General features: G+C 48.3%; 1 protein-coding gene and 1 long non-coding RNA gene across 6 annotated transcripts in view; one reads left to right on the top strand and one right to left on the bottom strand.

Moving 5' to 3' along the window:
• Positions 1-8,406: 8,406 nt before the first annotated feature.
• Positions 8,407-21,139, bottom strand: LOC310894162. 3 transcript variants are annotated; one of them, XR_014579624.1, is made up of 4 exons: positions 20,360-20,453; positions 18,077-18,182; positions 16,872-17,033; positions 8,407-16,276 (listed from the first exon to the last, which is right to left on the bottom strand). It is a non-coding gene; the product is annotated as an uncharacterized lncRNA (long non-coding RNA). The 3 variants fall into 3 exon arrangements; XR_014579622.1 differs by lacking the exon at positions 20,360-20,453 and adding an exon at positions 21,038-21,139 and having other exon boundaries at positions 16,872-18,182; XR_014579623.1 differs by having other exon boundaries at positions 16,872-18,182.
• CABLES1 (Cdk5 and Abl enzyme substrate 1) overlaps positions 19,598-21,301 on the top strand; it is a 69,091-nt gene continuing 67,387 nt past the window's right edge. Inside the window, exon 1 of one of the 3 annotated variants that reach the window (XM_083823940.1) lies at positions 19,598-20,779. In XM_083823940.1, the coding sequence (XP_083680066.1) occupies positions 19,644-20,779 (1,136 nt within the window). In that variant the 5' untranslated portion in view covers positions 19,598-19,643. Of the gene's footprint in view, positions 20,780-20,828; positions 21,263-21,301 lie in introns of those variants that run through there. The other 2 variants (XM_083823939.1, XM_083823942.1) reach the window with 2 other exon arrangements.

The following is a 21,301-nucleotide window of genomic DNA, read 5'->3' as shown; positions in this document are numbered from 1 at the left end:
AAAGTCGATTTACTATTTCTATTCCAGGGAAACGTCCAGTATCTCAAATTGTATCAGCGTTCTCCTTTGGAACGAAAAGCCAGGATTTTCCACAAAGTTACGTCTAAAAGAATTGGGTTTGAAATATTAAACTTGCTGAAGTATTTCACTCCGTCCTAATGCAATTCAGTTTATATCGTTGCTGTCAGATGAGAAGAAGGCAAGAAATTCAAACACATCATGACAACCCTCTCTGAAATCACTCTGCTTTTTATATGCACTTCTAAAGCATGTTGCTTGCTGGGTATCAAGTGAATGAATAATACTTTTTGGTTTGCTAGCCTGCCAAATGCACTCTATTAATTGCTAATGAATTGTTAAATGCCTGGCAAATCACTCAGACAAAGCAACAGAATTTCTGAAATTCAGTCCCAATAATTTGACACTTAATCAAGAAAAAAAAAAAAAGAAAAAAAAAAGGAAAAGGAAATATGAAAAGATACAAAGAATATGCTTTTAGCCATTCTTCCCTCTCCTTCTCCCCTGATCTATAATCACACCAAATCATTGGAGATACGGCTCCATTCCTCTCAAGCCTGTGTTGAAAGAGTTAAGAGTTTAAGAGTGACAGGGGTGTCAAAAACTATTCCTCTTCTTCCTCAGCCTCTGAGTATTGACACAGGATATTTTCTTAGCGAGGTTTGAAAGGCATCATGAGTTCCTGAGAAAGGAGTTGCCTCCGTGCCTCCTCACTCCATGTCCTGCCTTGGTACCGGAGAGCGTTGGGCAGGGGAGCCTTGGGGTGCCTGCTGGTGTCACCCCAACCTGCACGCTTCAAGGCGTCCTGAAGGGGCTTCTCCACATCAGGATGAGCAAGGGAGGCTTTTGTGTAAGCTCTGTCAAGGTGTTAGATGACCACATGGTTCTAACTTAGAATTCTGTACACCAAGATTTCATAATTCATTACATGTGATCAATACTTCTAGAAGACAAGTATTCACTTGTATACAGTACTGGGGGTCTCCAGGCCATGCTGGCTGTTTACAATTACTGCATTTATGATTTCTCCAAAGAAAGGGATTCATTTATATAGGGTTTTCTATTCCTTAAAACAAATGTGAACCAGCACTGACACAATTAAAAAAAAAAAGTTTCCCTTTGTGACAAAAACTAACTCCAGTTCAGCGTACATAAAAATGGATCTTGTAGGCTTTTTCAGAAGGAAACTTCTGCAGAATCTGTTTACCCTAGGATTGAACTGGGAAGGACATGAGAAAACGAACACTAAGACCTAAGGCATTTATTACCAAGAGACTACAAATGATTATTCCAAATGAGTATGTAAACTGGACGTGACCTACTCCGGGGGCTCTCACCCATGTCCCCACAACTCCTGGTTGCACTTTTTACACCAGGCGAAGACCCCCGCGAGCTGTAGCAAGCACCGAGTCGTGCTGGTGGAGGCAGCTGCCTTCAACGTGCAGTTGTGAGACCTGCAGGAGTCTCCCGAAAGCCAACGCTTCGTTTTTCTACCATTCCAGTTCGCCACCAAGAGCTGCCACCCTGCTTTCCTCCCAGAGCGTGCTAGCTCAGGGCCTTCTTCACTGCTCACTCCCAGAGGGAGACCAGAAGTGAAACCGGGAGGGAACCAAGCCAAAGCCCTTGAATACTCAACCACACTGGCCCGAGCTGCTCCTGGGAACACCTGGGAACTTCAGAGATCCAAAACTTGTTGCAGGTGAAGGAAGAAAACACCCAGCCCTGTGCACACACCGACTTTCTGGCTGCCGAGCTGCCTGCCACTGCGGATTTTGTCAGACGAAGCTACGAGAATTGGTCCCCAGACTCTCAAATACTTCTGTGGCATACTCATCATCTCTGAAGCACGCTGTTATTTTTAAGCAAACCGTCTTAGTTTAATATCTGTCATATCCCTTGAAGCTTGCGCTTTTCTTCCAAATCTGCTCAGCTCTCCTAAATCCTAGGCTTACGTACCTTTTGAGGAACAAAACTAATGTTTGCCTGCCAAGCATTGGTCTGCTTTCATCTTGGTAACGTATTTCCCTCAGCAATTTCCCGTATCGCTCGCAATCCTGGATCCAGGCTTGTGGTAGCTAGCTGGAAGTGCTTTCAGAGGGGGGGATTGTTGCAAAGGGTGGGAGACTCAACACTGGAGCATGCTGAATTTAAGCCATCGGACAGCAATGTAATTCACACCCCATCACAAAAAGCTTGGCTGTAGGTTGGGTCACTGGCAGAGGGAGTTTGGTGTGAAAATATTCTCTGATTCCCCAGGCTCTGGGAATTGTGCTAGTATAAGGATGGCTGAGGACCTTTTGTAAGACCCTGGCCTGTTCCACAGCTGCTTTCAAAGCCCACAGTTCGGATTATCCCCCTACTCCAGTGGCTTTCCTTGAGCCCTCATATTGGTGACTGGTGAATCAAGTATTTCAAATTGCTTTACTCCATTTAAAATCCTACTTGCCTCTTTTTCTGCATTTTTTTAACACTTAGGCTTTGGTAGCTATATCTTATATATGTATTTATGCTATAGACTAACCAAGAATAAATCATACAAGTGGAAAAATATCAGGAACAGAGTAGGAAAATAAAGTAATGCAGTTCTTTCTGTGGCCGCTGACCCCACAGACTACACAGAGAATATCTGATGCTCTTCAGATCCGGCATCCTTTTGAAAAGTAAAAAAAAGCTATATGATAAAAGACCTGCAGCTCCTTTACCATGTCTGGTGTCAAAGCAGAGGATCTGTGAACTGCCCCAGCTGAGGAGCCCTCTCAAACCCATTTAATTTGTTAAGGCTCTGGGATAGCAGAGGCTCATTCACTGCTCCCAAGTGGCCTGTGTGTAACTTCATATCAAGGGGGTTTGATAAAGTGTGAACACGTGAAATTTCAGGATTTTCCTGGCCTACTGGCAGCTCTTTTGCACTGCCTCTCTTCTGCTAGTTATGCGTGTGCATTTAAGTATTGCATTTCTGTTTTCAGACCATTCCACTTCCCCATTTTTACTACCATAATGCTGTTGGTGGTCATGGTCTCATCACCAGGCCCACAGCTATTGCCTTGCTAAGGCTCCAGCCCCTGCAACCAAACAATTGCAGCAATTTCTGCATGTATTTAAGCAATGCACACAAAGTGGCCCCGACAACCTGGGAGGGCAAGAAGCTTTCTGTACGTCAGGCCTAATACTGTGAAGTGAGGTGACACAAGGCTGTGTCCGAAGCTGCTGCGCTGCATGGCCCTGTGCGGGTACGTGCTTGTGCCCCTTGGGAATCCATCCTCGGCCTGGCTGCTGCCTGGGGCTGAATTCAGCAGGATGACATGTCCACAGGATTTGTTCCCTCATTCTGCAGCTCTGAGCACAAGATCATCGGCCGCAGGACCCAGGGCTGCAGCTCCCTCCCAGTACCCAGTTGCCAGTAAAACTTTCCAGTAAGTGAGACCCCATAAGGAGGTGTCAGTGATGAAAAGACAACCCGAGAAGAATCCTCTCAGCCTCAGTGCTGAGCACACTCATCAATCATTTATCTCTGCACCTTCTGGTGGCACCAAAGCAGCAATATCTGCACGAGCCCCTACAGCTCGTGCACAGATGGTCTCCCACGGCTTGTGCTGCAGGAGAACTCTCAGCATGAGTGAGAGGGCTCAGGAACGGGGGAACCACCCAGGTTATTCACGGGGACAGTTTACATGCTCAGCTTTGGGTACTAAACAGTGGAAAACAAGGCAGGCAGTGTTTCCTGCAAGTCTGGGAATTCTGACCTGTTTCTAAACAAGCCTCTGTTTGCTCTGCGCATCAAACCCATAAACAAGCACAGGAAAAAACTTCTTGCGAAAGCAGTGAGATGGAAAGCTTTCAAACCCTTTAAAATTTCTGACATCCTTTAAAATTCCCATATAAAATTCCTGAGATGTGTTTTCAAGCAGAAACATCGCCGAGGCTTCCTGGCTGGGTTGGCTGTGGCAGTTCTTGGAACGGCAGAGCAGAGATGGCAACCACTACGGGTGATGCCCAAATCCTCTCGCCAGGAAAGCAAAACACACAGTGGAACTAGTTCATCTTGATTCGTTTGTCTGCCTTTTGATCCCTGGTGAGCCACTTCCACTGTGCAAGTGTTGTTAAGCATGAATACCTGGTCCACACTCCCCCTTTCCCCTGCAAAGTAGCTTTTATAAGCTATGCATTGATATGAGGCAGTCCTGTCACGTGTGAGAGGCACCCGCAGCTGGGGCTGTGACATGTTCCTGGGCTGAAGGCTTCAGTTGCAGCCCTAGGCTGAAAAAAAAGGGTAAGAAAAGGAAAAAAAAAAAAATCCTCAATGTGATGATGCCTAAACAGAGCCCACTTTTCAGCCCCGCTGATGTTTTCTTCTTCCAGAGGGATGCGAGTTAGACTGCAATTCTACCTAATAGCCTCGTGATAAGGAAAAGATTAAATCTCAAAGGAACACACTAATCCAGAAGCCATACCACAGTAACAGTGGATAACACACCAGCTCCATGGGAGCAGTGGACAGAAACATTCCCAGCCCAGAGCAATGCTCTCAGGTGCCAGTGCCACCGTGTTACTTTCCTTGCAAGCCTTGCGTCCCATCCTGCAGCACTCTGAGAGCCTGGCCTGGTCCTCTTAATTTCCTTGACTTAAGTTCCTTGACGCTGCAGAGCCACTGTGGATGTGGGTCAGTGAGGGACAGGAGCTGGGTGAGGGCAGGGAGGAAGGCGCTGTAGAGGCAGGCCGCTTCTGGCAGCGGTGCAGGTTTCCAGTCAGGGCGGGTGCAGGGAGGCCCATGAGAAATGTGCCTTGGCCCTCAGGAGGCTGCGCTGCGACTTCAAATTCAGCTCTCTAGGGGACAGGAGGTCGATCCCACTTCTCAGCAGCTGCGTGTTGTGAAGTAAAGAAACTCTAAAGCGAAAGAGCTGGGTGAAATCAGACATGTAGGGTGTTGCCTGTGCTCGAGCTGCAAAGCCCTCTGGCTGTGCACGCCTTCAGAAAAGGTGCGCAGCCCTTCCTCTCGCCTCCCTAAACACCCACCTGGCTCACTCCACAGTCAGACATTCCTGGAGCAGGGGTTTCCAAGGCCGGTACCAGGGCAGCGAACACGGACACGTGCCTGTCACAATGAGCGGTCAGTATCGTGACCCAAATGCAGGATCCCATCATCTAGGCTGGTTCTGAGTATCTCAGAGAAGGAGACTCCACAGCCTCTCTGGGCAGCCTGTCCCAGCGCCCTGTCACCCTCACAGTAAAGAAGTGTTTTCTGATAGCCATGGGAAGACCAATACATCTGCTTGGAGGTCCACAAAACCACAGCTGTGACTGAAAGAAGGAATACAGAAAAAGCCACGGTGAAAGCAGCTTCCTAGGCCTTGTTTTAGGACCTGTCTCTTCCACAACCAGGCCTCGCTGTTGTATTTTAGGTTGGGGGTGTCCGTGTTTCCTCATGAACATCCCCAGGTCCCAGCACAACCTCGGGGTACATGGCGGGGCTCAGCAGTGGAGAACATGAGGGCCTTTCTGCCTTGACACTCGACTTGCTGCGCTAACGCTTTCTGGAAGTCAGATTTCTGTTTATTTATAGACAAATGAAAATATTATGTCTACTTTCATGTGGCAGGCTCAGAAAACAAGAAACAGTCACAGGAAAAGCATTTGTGATGGAAAGTTGCTGTCCTCTCCCTGGGACCGTTTGGTCTGTGAGAAGAGAAGGAAAACGGGGAGGGGGGAAGGGATATATAGATATATATATATGCATGCATATATATAGTCTGTATGTGTTTATATTTTAAATATATATTATATATAGAAGTAAGAATCATAATCTCAGAAGAAACCACTATGAATATTTCTCATTAACATGAGAAGAAATAATACTGGTTCTTATAGGGGCCAGAAGGCAGCAACGTGTGCTCCACGGATGCGCACGTCCTTGGTGGGAGCTGGAGGCCTGGACATCGGTAGTTTTTGTGAGGGCATGAATGAAGGACAAATAAATCCAGGCTCCAGCTCCCACCCCAGCTTTCCTCTGGGAAGCCTCCTGGCATGCTCCTTGCTCTTTGGGTTTGTGAAAAACAATTTTAATGTCAATTATCATATTTTTATTCTTTCCCTCTAATAAAGAGCATCCCTAAGAGTGTCTCATCCACATGCCTTTCCTCTACTGCACCCAGCATTTCCCCAGCTTTGGCCAAGCTGGCGGCCCTGACCCCCTTCCCTCTCTACCTGCCACATCGCCTCTGTGAGCCCCGAATCCCAAAAAATCAGCAGCATCTAAAAATATCAGCATATATATATAGCATATATATACATAGTATATATATATATATCATTGGAGGCCCGACTCACCCGTGCAAAGTGCCATCCTGCGGGATCAGTGCTACAGGGAGTGCAGAAGGTGCACGTGGCCTTTGCACTGTCCCTGCCAAGGCAGATTGCATTGCTGCAAAGTACTTGCTGGGGACCAAATCTGTCCTTGCTGGAGGAACCTGCTATACCACAACAGGCGTACGTGCCTTTGTTTCTACTCCAAAAAAAGAGCGCAGTTCGAGGAGGGGCTAAATGCCATCCTTCTTCCACAACTTTAAGAGCAATTTTGAAAATTGCTCTCTTGTGACCTCAAAAAAATACATAATTTTCTATAGGAATTGCAAATATGAGAATTCAGGGAAAAAATCTCCCATCAGGAAGACATTTTCCCAGACTTGGTGGATGCTACAAGCAGCGGAGCCCAGCGCGTGTGCAAACACAACGTGCCTCTGGCCTGAGCAGCACATAATGGGGCAAAAATCACACGCGGTGACACCGGCGAACATGCGGAGCACAAAACCCTCTGCTAGCTCTCCCAGAAAAATAGCCTTGAACAAACCAGCCCCGGGCCATTTCGGATGGCAACAAAGCTAACAACGAAACCAAACAGAGAAATATCCTGACAGACTTCAGCTCAGTGAGCAAACAAACACAGAAACCCGGGTTCCAAAGAGCGGGGGAACTCAGTTATGAAACGAGGTTTTGGTACAAAAGGAAGCTTAAAGCCACCGCTGGTGATCAGGCAGGGAGGAGGAAGGTCGCACTGGGTGTCAGGCCACACTTCACACACACACAGATCGTTCAATCAATATTTGTCCTGGAATCGTACCCGGTGGAAAATTTCGAATTGAAAGGTCAGCATAATTCAGTGCTCACTTTCATTCATGCTGCATGCTTGGAAGAACGCGTGTTTTTACATCTAGTACAAAATAAGCTTCATAAATCCAAGGATTTTTTTTTAACCAAAAAAAAAAAAAAAAGACAGACATCTTGGAAGTAAGCCCTGTGTTCGTAATGCCTCTCAGTTACACCTTCAGTGGGACAGGGACCTCTCGCCTATGATTTTAGCAAAATAACCGTGGCACGAGGGGGGCTGTTTAAATCCCCAGGCTCTGGACCTAATGGCACAAATCCACAAACGTGGGTGAGAAGTGAAGGCTCCAGAAACCTCCCCAAAGCCGGGAGCATGGGCACTGCTGCTGCCCCGGCACGCTGCGAAGGGCTGCACGGGGATTTATCTCCACCGCCCCTGCCTGCCTCGGCCATGCCGGCATCGGGGGTTTTATTTAAGGTCACTCCAGGAACAGCGGAAAGATCTAATCCCGTGATCACCAGACAGCTGTTACCCCCTGCCTTTGTGAAAATGATGATCTCAAGTTGAGGATCTTGTTGCCTTGAATCATTGTTTTTTTTCCCCCCGTGTGTTTGCCGTAACAGATTGTTTGCTCGCATTCGGACTGTAAGGTCATGACTCAGTTTTTTTCCCCCTATCAAGAATTAAAGGAAATTTGAGTGTGTGCGGCCCTAAACATGGACTTTAGAATTTGGCTCCAAAAAAATAATAACAATTAAAACACAAACAAAACAAACTAAAAATAGAGAAAAAAACAACGCTCTTGCCTAGTGAGTTAATTACAACGTATGCACAAAGCACAACAAATCATCCAGCTCACTCAAGGCTGTGATACAGCTGATGGGTGGCATTCAGATAACTGCCACAGGGGCAGGACACCTTGAAGTCCTTAAAACAGTGTTGTTTTGTGGCTAACGTGAGGTATTGATACTCTCTAAGACAGTGCACAGGGTAATTTCAGCCACGCAGGGGAAAGCTCTGCAGAGGAGAGCCCAGTTACAGAAAGAAGGCAAATACAGAGGCAGGATGACTGCTTCCAGTCACAAGCTTGCATGGAGAAGTTTATTTTAACAGCCTAGCTGGAAATACACTGGAAAAACAGCTCCATCAGCCCTATCAGGAAGAGTCAGCACCGAGATGATGTTCCTCCGTCGGTCTGCCCTGCCAGAGCACCCGTGCTCCAGCACAAGACAAAGCATGGCCGTGTCCCGCATCAGATGTGCTGTACTCCTCATGCGGCTAATGAAAAAGGAAAAAAAGCCCTTAAGTCAGTCACGCCGCGTTAAAGATCACTCTGATGGACTTCAGCCTTGCTGAAATCAGCCACCGTGCACGCAGCGCCGCGTTGCTTTCAGAGGGCAGAGGGATGAGCGCAGGGCACTTCCCAGCTCGAGGGACCCCACACGTGGGGGAGCTGGCGTAGCACCATCCTGGTGCGGTCACGGCGAAGAGCAGCCCTCTTTCTCCTTCAAACCACTGCTCTTCCACCCGTGCACCTCCTTCCAGTGAAAGCATTTGCCTTCAGGTTAAATCTGACCCATGCCACCGTCATCTGGGGAGAGGAAAGTCCCTGTACAAAGCGGGGCACCCCGGTATACTCCCTGAGGCAGCATTTATCCTGAGAATAAACAAGGCCGGCACGCTTCACGTGCACTACCAGCCTGCTTCTAGGGGAGCTGTGCTTTCTAGGCTTCACCCACACAGTGCTATTGCTTTTGCATTTCATAACACTTGCAAGGGAACACTCGGAGCGGGGAGGGAAAAGAAAGATCCTCCGTGACCATGTTCGGCACCGAGTGTTACAGTGCCCTGCCGTACCTGCTTGCTGGCTCTAAGCTGGGGCAAAACTGCAAAAATTCAGGCATGATTCAAACGGTGTTTCATGGGAGTCACTCTTAATGCTCTGTGATGTATTTCTTTAAATAGCCATACATTTGGCCTTAAAACTACTTGGCTTGATGCCCTTCAAAAATACCTACTTTAGAAACACTTGCACGCTGAATTTAAGCATTTGAAGTTCCCAGAAAAACAGCCCTACTTTCATTTGTCATTGTCTCAGCCTTCATGGTCCATCGTCATCCTATTTTTCTCTGCATCCAGGTGTACTTCATATACAGCAATAAAAGCAAAACAACCCTCAGCCTACTTTGTTCTAGTTGGCAAGCAAACACTAAAGTCTCAAGACTAGCAGATGGCTAGTCAAACAAATTCACGTCTTATCAAGCTTACAAAGGATTAACACACCCATGTTTTTGCTGTGCAGTTCTCCTCTGAGCTATAAAGATCGTTCTAAAGACAGAAACTGCAAACGGCTGTTTCCAAGGGTACAGTATATGCTTCATGATATATTATCAGAACAGTGGCTCCGCTGAAATGCTGGTTAGGCGTTGTAGCTCGTCACTTTGAAATTCCTGTACCTTCTTAAGCACAAAAATACAGAGGGGTGGCAACATGCCCTTGCTGTTAAGAGCAGGTGGAAATTTAAACCAGGAAGTTTCTTGATATTATACAGAATGTCAGCACTAATCAAAGCTTTGATTAGAGTTGAAAAGGCCCCTTCCAATCCAACCCATTCTGTGATTATTTATAGTCTGTTCTTCTTTGCTTCTGTTTCTCAGAAACGTGTTTTCCACCCTCAAAAATAACAAATCACTCAGGTGAAACTGTACAGGAAGGAGGGACTTTGTGGCCCCTTGTGAGCTGCTGAGGTGGCCTGAACCAGCAGTGCACAAAACAGGGCAGACAGCAGATCTCTCCTGAAACGTGCTTCAGTTTCTCAATACTAAGCACTGATCCTACCTTATCACCAACAAGCCCATTGCTCCAGTACTTTTTCTGGAGTTTTCTACTGGTGCCTGAAGTCTACTGAGTTTAACGCACCTTCAGATTTCTTCAGGGCCAGCTCACCATCACCTGCCTAAAGGATAAGAAGGGAAATGGCATACACAAGGTCCCCTTGCCTTCAGCAGGTGGATGCCTCATGGCCACCCTCTGCACCTCAAGTGAGGTACAAGATGAGTTGCACCAAGACTAGAGCACCAGCAAGGAAAGCCAGGGCTACGCCAGCAGAGACAAGACAGTGATGAACCAGCACTGAGAACAGAACTAGAAAAGTTTCAGCAGTGATTACAGGAGGAATAAGGACAAGACCGGAGGATACAATTCTGACATCCTTGTTTCATTTGTTTGTAGAAAAATGGTATTTCTGGACTCATAGTACCAGATGGGACATGATGGGACCATACTTGAGGTTTCATTTACATCTGTCCCCTTGATGTACAGCACATCCGACTCCATTTACTGGGTAATTCCCCCCAGTTTACGAGCTTGCCTTGAAATTTGAGTCCCAGCCTCCTTACAATTTCCACTATGTCCATTCATTATCTGCTGGTTAAGAACAACAGATTAAGTTCTGTCTCCTTCATATCACTTATGTGCATAACAGCTACTTTGCTGGCAGTTTTTACAGTTAGGAATTAAAAATTAAGCAGATACATTTGATCAGCTTCAGTTCAGGGTATGAACACTCAGAATACTGATTCAAAGAAATATTCAGCTAGCTACAGCAATTGTTTCATTCTCTGATGGGTCATATTGATTTTTTGTTTTGTTGGTTTTTTTGTTGTTGTTTTTGTTTTTTTTTGTTTGTTTGGTTGGTTGGTTGGTTGTTTTTTTCCCCTGTAATCCCTTCTTTCAAAGGCATCCTTGAGAGAGCTTTGAAGTTCCACGTTTTTTTCTTGTAAGCATTACTCCTGCTGCAAGTAAACATTACAGCAACATAATACTCTTACAATATACAACACAAGACCTTGTTTCTCAGAGGAGATATGCATTGAAGGCAGCTGTTAACATGAAGCCAAATTTTAATAGGCTTCCTCACAAAGAATACTACTACTTTAATTCACCTATAGTCCTATTAAAGCGTATGGGATTACTGCTGCAGCATGGTGCCTTTCAAAAGGAGTACCATCAGTGGGATGCAGCTCTTGGAAGCAACACCATACTTGCAAGGAGGGTGCGAACAAGCTTTTACTATTGAGGATCTACTAGCTAGTCCTAATGACAGTTTTAATGTAGCTGATAGCATCTTGCCTCATTGACAGAGTAGAAAAAAAAATAATTAATTAGTTCTGAAAATGAGTGAATGTAATCCAAATATCACAGAAAAAAATAATATTTACGGAGAATTAAGTTTTGTGCTAAACCCCAAGTTTTTAGCCAGGAGTCACCTTCTCTTGCTATAGAAGCCTCTTGCTATGAGGAAGCTTGTTCCCATAGGAACACAGTCATGCTGGCATGATGGAAACAGCTAAAACATTTCCAAAAAACAGCCAGCAGAATAGTTCTGCTACATATCCTTGCTATTGCTCTAGTTTGAGTGTATTCATTATGTCCTATTATATCTGGTTGGATTACATCCCCGCAGGGGAAAATGAAATATCTATCTCTCTATATATACTTGCATACACACACACACATATATATGTCTTTGGCTATACATATATATAGCCAAAATCTAGTTAATTCCTTTTTGGTGTGTATCTGAACATTTTCTTTCTTTCCTGAGGGGCTAGCACAAAAAAACCCAGCCACCTCCAGAGACATTGCAGTAAATTAGAAATAAACTATTTATTTTCACATTGGAAGAAGGAATTACTGGTGTGTCAAGCTTCCAAACAGAAAGACCTGCAGATGCACCAAATACAGACAAAATGTCATGCTAGCAGAGCTGTTCTCTTCTGCTACATTGCCACATCTTTGAAATGTTCAGTTTCCTTTCTGGCCCTTAACTGAGTTTTATTTTGTGATAAACTTTAGAATGGATTTCACGGACTTTCTCCAGCATTTACTTCTTCACAGCTTAAAGGATTTATCCTTTCCTTGGGGCTCAAGGAGGCTTGAATTTTAGTCTTTTGATTTGAATGCAGTCTCTCTTCTCTGGCTTTCTTTTACACCTAAATGCTTCTTTTATTTAAACAGCCTCATTGATCTCTGCATAAAGATTATTACATGAAGGTGCTGCTCAGTTGGAGTGGAGACAGCAGAAGACTTTGGATCTCTCCTGCCAGGGGACCACTTTTCCATTTGTTTCATTTTCTTTTGCTGCTTATTTTTTCATTTTATTAATTTTCTTTTGGCAGTTCCCTGCCAAAACTTTTCTGAGGGAAGAAGGCATCCCGTTCAGACCATTTTTTAGCAGTTTTAGTCTCTATCAGACTATGCAAGATGTGCATATAACAAGTTGTGGTTATTCAGGGTAGGATTGAGCTGCTGTTTTGCCCCCTGAATTGCAGCCAGCTGTCTCTGGTCATTCCTCTGAGGATGAATTTTCTGTACTTCATGAAGGCTGGACTCCCTCCCCATCCAACACAAAAGCAAGCAGTAGGATTTAGGGGTCTCCCTTAGGGGTCTCCCTTCACACACATCTTGGTGTGATGAAGAAGAAAACCCATTCTCCGGACATAACCCTTGGGCGTCCATGCCAGGGTCGGGCCACCTATGCCATTTCTGAGTGTCCCCACACCCTAGCAGGCCCTCAGCCCCCTCAGAGAGTTCACCTGGCCACAGGCACTCCCAAACATCCACACACCAGCATTAGCAGTGTTTATTCAGGGTTTTTGGGGGAGTGGAGCTGCCCTACCACCTCACACCCGGCCTGCGGCCAAGACTGGCCCCAGCCCCGCCAAGGTCACCGCCACTCCGTCTCCCTCAGTGCGTTGTGCCAGTTTATCTGGCCGCCCTGGGAAAGAGGCAGAGCTGACCTTGCTGGGCACTATTATGCTGGAAATTCGCCCGTGGCAAATATTTGCACAGGAGTATTGTTCAGAGAAGACCCAGGCAGGGCCTGTGCCCACCATGAGGGCAAGGAGAAGGGGCCCAGGCCACCTGTGCAGGCAGGCCGAGGTGGCATGAGGGGAGCCTGCTCTACTTCAAGGGTTTCAGGATTTCTACCAGCTGGGGACGATCTCCACCTGCTGAGGATCTCCTGAAGTTCACAGGGCTTGACAATTTACCCTGAAATCCTGGAGCATACCGAGCGTGGCGTTCATGGGGGATCGCATTGCACACAGGCAGAAAAATGACATTGAGACAGTGCAAAACCTCAGCTCGCTCTGCCAAAATTTTCCATGTGCCTCCTTCGTTCACACTGAATTAAATATTTTCAAGAGGAGAAAAAAAAAATCCCTTGAACATTTTTTTTTTCCTTTTCAACTTGGTTATTAAACTTTTACAGACAGGATGAACTCATGCAACAGTCTCTGAAGTAAAACACTCCAGCAGCATGCCCGTTTGGGAACTTCAGATGCTATTTATTTAATGTTTTTACCCTCACTGAAGACCGTGTCTCAGAAGGTGTCAACAGTATTTTCCCTCTCACGCAGCAACTTGGTCAGACTGTCCTGTGAACTGGAGGATTTTCCTACCCTAGGCAGCCAACGTACCTAAAGACTTGCTCACATGAATGTTTCAGAAACCTGCAGCTATGTTTTAAAATTATCCCTAGACGATTAAAAATTAACAAATACCATGGTGATGACGGATGTTCTCCCAGGCTTCCCACTGAAATCTTAATATCCAGTGATTCTATATTCAATTCCAAATTATCTCAAAATGGTAAAGAATGGGATAAATCACAGCTGTCACTTTATGAAAAACAAAAAAAAGCTCTTTTTAGTGGTAAGTCTTGTTTTGTTCTACTGCCATTACAAGCTGCTTTTTATTTATCTGTCTGCTTAAGGAGACTGCCAGGAAGACAGGACATTTGCCTGTTCTCCTCACCTGAATAAAGACCACTGCATTCTTGAACCTCACACCTACGTTAACTTACTATGATACCAAAAAAAAAAAAATCTGAAGAAACTGCAGTGAGACAAGGACAAACACAGACCAGAATTGTTTTCTGCACAAGTGTCCACGGTTTTTGTTTTCCAAGGGAGGGAGGAGCTACGTGGCCCTGTTCCCATTTAATCACACAAATAGGAGCCAGAAACTGCTACATTCCAGTTGCAGCTCAGACACGGCCACCTTCCTTGTTTTGTCTACTTACCCTGCAAGCTCATTGCAGCACGGGTCAGCATTTTAGCAACAACTAGTAAAACAGAGCTCCTGTTTGAGTGTGGGTCCTTAAGGGATCCAGAAGTATATACAGCAAACAAACACCACCACCAACAGAAATCCTCAAACTGAGCCTAAGTTGAATGAGTAACTTTAAAAATACAAGTGTGCAAAAACTGAGGAAGGAGAACTCAGGCTGGGTGTGCTTCCCCTCAGCCCCCTCGCAGTGCATCCATCAGAAGGGAGGACGGTGTTTTCTCCTCGTGCAGCTCCTTCCCTCCCTGCACCCAACGTTACGGCTCCCTCCTCTGCACCACTTGCCTGCCCCGAACCCATATTTCAGCAGCTGCCTCCACCGTGACCCAGAACAGCTGGGAACATCCCTTCCTGCACTCTTGTAGGTCTGGGGACTGGGTGCACTCAGCTAGTTCAGGAAATGCAGAAGGCTGAGGTTTGCTCAGGGAAGACATCACTGGCAGTTTTAGCTGCTAGGCAGTAATAAGTCTCCAGCTAGCACATGCACGCTATGATTCAAAGGCTTAAAATCGGACCGAGGTGGGTGGATTTTGACAGGAAGGGCACTCCCTCCTCCTTCCCCCAGCCCCACCTCAGACACAGAAGCCCACCTCCTAAATTCTTGTTTCAGTGCAGGAATGCTTGGGGATTTCAAAGCAAAGGTCAAAAGAATTTCTAATGTGGGCGAAGCAATGTGTTTTTCTTGTTCCTGCTCTTGGAGCTGGCATAACCATTTTGACCAAAGTTTCCTGAAAAAAAAATGTTTGGCCTGAAGAGGATCTAGCATAGAAAATGCCAAGGTGTTACAATGGAAAATGTTAAGTAGTCTTATTAAAAAGCTGTTGCCACCAGCCCCACCTAAAGGTATGGTATGTTGGAATAATGATATATATTCCGGTTTTGACCACTTAACTAGAGTGCCCTAATTTCTTGAAGAGACAAACATCTACCAAATTGGCCCCACCACCCACACGTGTACTGCTAGCCTACTGAAGACCTCAGAAGCCTTTCAAGGCGGTACAACACCCACACAAACACCACACATGCCACACCTCTGACATCTTAAATAATTAGCAGGTTAATTTGGTGACCTTTATATCTGCATGTCAGCTGAGCTGTGGAGGCACCGTTTCATCTTCGCCAAGGGCATCTGCTTCTGCGCTTCCTGACAGTTATGCACAGGATCTTGCCCACACTGCTCCAACCATAATGCTAGGCGACCCCAAATCTCTCCCACTTTACCACTGCTGTATAAGAATTCGGTTTATGTTAACTAGCTAATGTTGGCACACACCCTAGAACAATGCAAGAAAACAAAGTTAGGTTCCTGGTAAAGAGACAAGTGTGGGTCTCTGCATATCCAGGGAACTCTGTTTTTTAAACAAGGCAACAAGCATGTTAGTGTCAAGCTTTTATATCCAATTAGCAAGAGCAGACTTCAAAAAATAAAACACTCAGGCTCCTGAAGAATTACCAGTGGGAAGCAAGTACTTAGCTTTTCTGAGAATCAGGCTAAATTTACAACAGACTTAAGGTTAGGGCCTGGCACTGAAATAGGACTTACTATCCAGATGCAGTATTAGTCTTTTGTAAAGAATTTGTACTGTCTTTATCCAATTTCCATTCTTAACTATGGCTTTCAGTGAAGTGTGTTTAAATTCCCTCTATTTTATTTCTGCCAGACGCTCCTTTTAAGCAGAAGGATTATTAAATTCATATTCCAAGTCCTTCTTCAATGTTACAGCTTCTTTCTTCTATTGAAGTGCAATTGTATTCCAAAAGGGACTTCGGGGAGGAACTAAAAAAAGCCAAATCGTTTATAAGATCGCTGATTTATTGTTTCTCCGAAGTCTTGCACAGCAAGTGTGCTCACAGGCTACAGGAATCTGCCTAGCTGCTGAGCTCCGACAGTGGGATCCATGACCATGGGTAACAGTTGCTTCTGTTCTCAACTACAGAAGTGACGCAGTACCACCTTCAGATGACTTCTCTGCTGAGCTTTGCATATAACAACATTACCGGGCTGATCCTGACAGTCAGAAAACAATGCTGTGAAAACGGCAAGAGAGAATTGCATTTGCTTTTCCTTCCACTAGCTGCCTTCCTCCTGCAGCTCTAACGTGTGTCAATGACAATAAGAAACTTGTTTTTATCGCCCAAGCACACAAACACTGCACTGAGGACACTCAAGCACTGGCCTGGTGACTCACGTTGGTGACTCAGGACTGGTTATTCCTGCAGAGTTAACTCTCAATATAATACAAATCTTGTCTCTAACTCAAGTTCCAGGCAAAGTTTTCAATACACCTGCAAATATGTTTTTAAGCTTGAGGTGGCAAGCCATTCAGGCGCACAGCTTCGGCTCAACCTTCCGTGGCCTTTCAGACTTGCTCTTCAACTCCTGTTGGCTGCACACTTGCGTTGCAACAGGGCTCCCTTCGCACTAGTTATGCTAAAACCAAGACAACATAAGGCTTCCACGCTTGGATTCACTTTCCTACAAAGGCAGAGGCACCACTTCTACAGTCTCATTTCCCAGACTGGTAAATTGCTGAGCTTTCACTTTTTTTTTTCTTTTTTTTTTTTTTTTGTCCAAAATCCCTCTACCCTCCTCAAAATCTTTAAACCTGGCCTCTCCACTCACCTGTGTCAACTGGCTCCCCCAGTTCCTCGTTGTCTCCAGACACCCACAGCTGGTGAGTCTCTCTCTCTCTTCCAGCATTTTGTGCACTGGGTAAAAAAGTTATCACGCTCTTCCACTCCTATTACCACTTGTCATCCAACCACTTACATAAGCCTGTGACCTCTGAAATAAAAACATTTGCTTGCACTTGGGTAGAGCTGGTTGGTTGGAAGAGAAATTGGAGAGGAAAATGATTTAAAAAACAGTCACAGAAGCAAGTTTCCAGAATATGTCTTTTTGGTTTTCCTTTCAAGTTTGCTATTTCCTCTAGTCAACCACCGGTTCCCCATCAAAGAAAAAAGTTTGAACCAGCAAAGTCAATTTGTTTAACATTTCCACATAACCTCCGGCAAACAAGACTCCTATAGCCCGCGCAATCATCTACAGTTCTGCTAAGCACAGATCAAAAGGATGTAAGTAACTAGGAAAAAAATATTCACCTTAGGTTGTACATATTCGTTTTAATTTGCTACTAAACATATAAATAGGTCTAGAGAACCTGGTATTTCTAACATGCCAATTTTCTCTGTACTGTGGTGCCCCACTCATTAACAAAAATAGCTTCACTTTAGACTGAAAAAGTCGTGTTTTTCTTGTTGTATGTTGCTTTCTCAAACGGGTTTGTTCTCGTGTGCAGTGGAAGGGATGTTTTAACCCATCTTCAGCAGCACTGTTGGGAAAGGCAGTCCATACCCACACGGTGCCCACAGGAGCATTTGTTGAGGTCCCCTGAGGAAGTTAGGCTGATGGGCACACAGATATGGGCTCTGCAGAGGTTGCAAGAGGTGACAAGAACCTGGTGACCTCAGCCAAATGCCCCAGCTTAGCAAAGACCTACAATTTATCCCAGTCCCTCTAACTTTGATGTAAGGAGGTTCGATAAACTCAACCATTCACATGAGTCTTCCCAATTGTACACAGTGTATCAGGTGCCAAAATGTATTTGGACACCTGTGAGGACAAGGGGGTCTAACAGTTTTCTCTAGAACAGCTTCAGAAGTGTTCTAGAGCAGAGGTTATGCCTCCAAAGCAACATAATGCTCACATTTATCCCACCACAAGGGGGATTTTGTAAAAGGAGCACACACTTTACGCATAAGAATTGCCCCAGGTTAGACAAACCTCTTGAACCTGCACCCAGCATTTTGGTGGCGTTTCTCTTTTACCGTGCTTATCTCCTGGTAGAGGCTGGATTTGGAAAATACGCTCCTGGACTCAGTTGCCATAGCAAGCTTTTGAGCTCCGGGGAAAAATGCACACTGTGGCTTCTTCCTGTCAGAAATGCAAGAGGTAAAAAAAGAGTGTATGCCTCACTCAGCTGTAATGTGGAAGGTGTGACGTTCATGACCTACAACACAGAAGCAGTCCTCGGGTCAGAGGTCAGCACCCAGGGAACGTGCTGACTGTCAGGCTATGAAGCTATGGCACTTCCCTGTGTGGCCCAGGAGTCCTCCCCGAAAGAGTCCTGAATTCTTTTAAAAGTGGAACTGTCTCATAAGGCACCCTGAGCTTCTCCACGGGACCTGAGCGCATCGCTTCCCTAGCACCAGCCGCCCCACTGCCTCCTGCTGCAGCACCGGGGCTGCCAGTCGGGAGCAATTCCTCACGCTTCCTCTCCAAAAGAGAAGTTGGAAGGACTCGTGGTGATCACCGGGGTACAGAGCACCTCCCTTACAGACAGGAGGTGCCAGCTGGGCTCTCCTCTGGGGAGGTGAGTCCGGCACTCAGGCCCACCCGCTTCCCAACCAAACCATCCGTCCCCGATGCACCACAGGGACGAGCACACCGGTGCCATCTGCTAGGGAAGACAGCATCAGCTTAAGCCTCAAGAGAGCAGTCTGAAGTGGGAATGCCCATCTCAAAATAGCACTTGGATCTAGAAGGAGGTGGGGGTTGGGAAACGCTCCCTTTCCCCCAGCATTTCCCATCCATGCTGCCTGTTACAGCATCCTTATCGCATCAGGAGCCTGCAGAGCCCACCCCAGGGACGTCGGGGCCTTAAAGGCAGGGTTTTGGGGCACCCAGGGTGAGTAAAGGCCAGACTTTCACAAATCAATCCGAGTCACAGAGCTCATTCCTAAGGTCATTGAATGCTCAAAAGGTCAGTTTTGAGAGGAAGGCAAACCTGGGTCCATAGCTGCTTCAAAATTAATAGCATTAGGTTTTCCTCTGTGCCCAGCTTTTTGATCAAATCTGCAAACTTTTGATCAAATCATAGGGGGCACTGCTTTCTTTGTGACAGTCTGAGAGGGCTGTAAACTATCAGCAAACTGTAACGGGGACATAATAATACACGTCATTGTAATGCTTCATGAAGGAGGTGCACGTTGCTGTCTCACAAGGACCGTGCGTGCTGGTGTTTCTGTTATCCAGCCCTTACATAAGGACAAAAACACTTGTAGCAAGGCTGAGTTGAGCGAGTGAAGCGATGAAGAAACGAAGGCGCTCCGCGCTGTGATGGCACTGGCCTCGGGCCAGTGGGGCTGGGGGCGAGAGGGCACCCTGAATAACCCCACTGCCCCCGGAGCAGGGCAGAGCGAAGGCTTGGGGTGAAGGGGGTGAGGGAAGGGGGGCTTGGGGGTCTCGTGAGGTGTTTTAATGATGCTTTAATGATTTGGGGGTCTTGTGAGGTGTTTTAATCGTGTTTTAATGGTTTGGGGGGTCTCGTGAGGTGTTTTAATGGTGTTTTAATGGTTTGGGGGGGGTCTCGTGAGGTGTTTTAATGGCGCTTTAATGGTTTGGGGGTCTTGTGAGGTGTCTCCCGAGCCGCCAGCTCGCTGCAGCAGCCGGGCCGGGGTGCTGCCGGTGTGGACACGGCGGTGTCAGCCCGGCGGGCCATGTGGGCACAGACTCCACCTCCCCCTGCTCCCGCCCGCCCCCTCGCATCCAGGAAGGGAAGAAGAGGAGGAGGAGGAGGAGGAGGAGGAGGAGGAGGGAAGGGGGAAAGAAAAAAAAAAAAGCGGAGAGAGGTTGAAAGGAGGGAGCTCGCCGAGACCCACCCTTCTCCCTCCTCCTCCTCCTCCTCCTCCTCCTCCTCCTCCTGCTGCGGGCTGCTGGCCGGGCTTTTGTTTTGCTCCGCTCCCCGCTCCGCACGTGATAGCCGCGGCACCCCCATGCGGCCCTCCGGGGCGGCCCCGCCGGCGGCCCGACGGCAGCCTCGCCCCGCCGCCCGCCCGCTGCCCTAGCGGGGAGCCCGGCAGCGAGAGCGCAGCGCCCGGCCGCAGGGCAGGGAGGCGGCGGGCAGCGGGCAGCCGGCCGGCACAGCCACGCGCAATGGCGGCGGCCGCCGCCAGCCCCGGCAGCCCCGCCGCCGCCGGGCCCCTGCCGCCGCCGCCGCCGGAGCCCTGCCCCAGGAAGGGGCCGGGGCCGCCGCTGCCAACGGGAGCGGGGCCGGCGGCGCCGCCGCGCGGCGACCCCCGTCGCAGGCAGGCCGCGCTCTCCTTCCTCACCAGCATCTCCCTCGACGGGCGGCCCCCGCCGCCGCCGCCGCCTCCTCCGGCCGACGGCCCCGCCGCCAGGCCCCGCCAGGCCCCGCCGCCGCCCCCGCCGCCGCCGCCGCGGCTGGGCAGCCCCCCGGCGGCGCCCGCCGAGCCCCCCCGGCCCCGCTGCGGGGCGGAGGAGGAGGAGGGCGGCGGCGAGGAGGACGAGGAGGAGGAGGAGGACGCCTTCGCCGCCGTGCAGGTGCCGGCCGCCGCCTTCCTGGGCGCCGCGGCGGCGGCGGCGGCGGGGAGCCGCGGCCGCCTCAACTCCTTCACGGCCGGCGTGCTGCCCGTGCCCTTCGGCCGCGCCAGCCCCCAGGGCGGCGGTGGAGGAGGCTGCGAGCTGGGGCAGCCCGGCCCCGCCGCCGCCTTCGAGCTGCAGCGATCCCGGTAAGCGGCGGCGGGGCACGGGGAGGGACGGGACGGGACGGGACGGGGCGGGGGGGCGGCCCCGGGCAGCGGCAGGTGGGAAGCCGCTTCCCTCCCTGCTTCCTTCCCTCCTTCCTTCCTCCTTCCCTCCTTCCTTCCCCGCGGGAAGGCGTTTCCACCTTCATCCACGAGCTCTTGCTGTCCCTACATGCCGTTCCCCGCCTCAGGGCAACCTTTTCCCCGTTACCGAGCTCGCTCGCCCCGAGCGTGTAACCTCACCTCCTTGAACAACCACCGCTTTTGGGCTAGGGACGCGCAAATGCACGTGGGGCAGCTGCGCCATGCGTACTGAGCGCTCTCTCCCGCACCGCATCGTGCCCGGGTATCGCAGGCTGAGGGAGAAGCAGGCTGGAAGCCGGAGGAGACGACTGCGTGCTCCCAGCCAACCGCTCCCACCTTCCCTGCTCGCCACGCTCGCTCCGCGTCGCTCCCTCGGACAAGCAGGTAGACTTGGAGCCACGTGCTGTTGCTGCCAGGGTTCAG

Source organism: Anser anser, assembly GCF_964211835.1.
Source record: "Anser anser genome assembly, chromosome: 2".
Classification (NCBI taxonomy): Eukaryota; Metazoa; Chordata; class Aves; order Anseriformes; family Anatidae; genus Anser; species Anser anser.
This window is presented reverse-complemented; position numbering and strand designations above follow the sequence as displayed.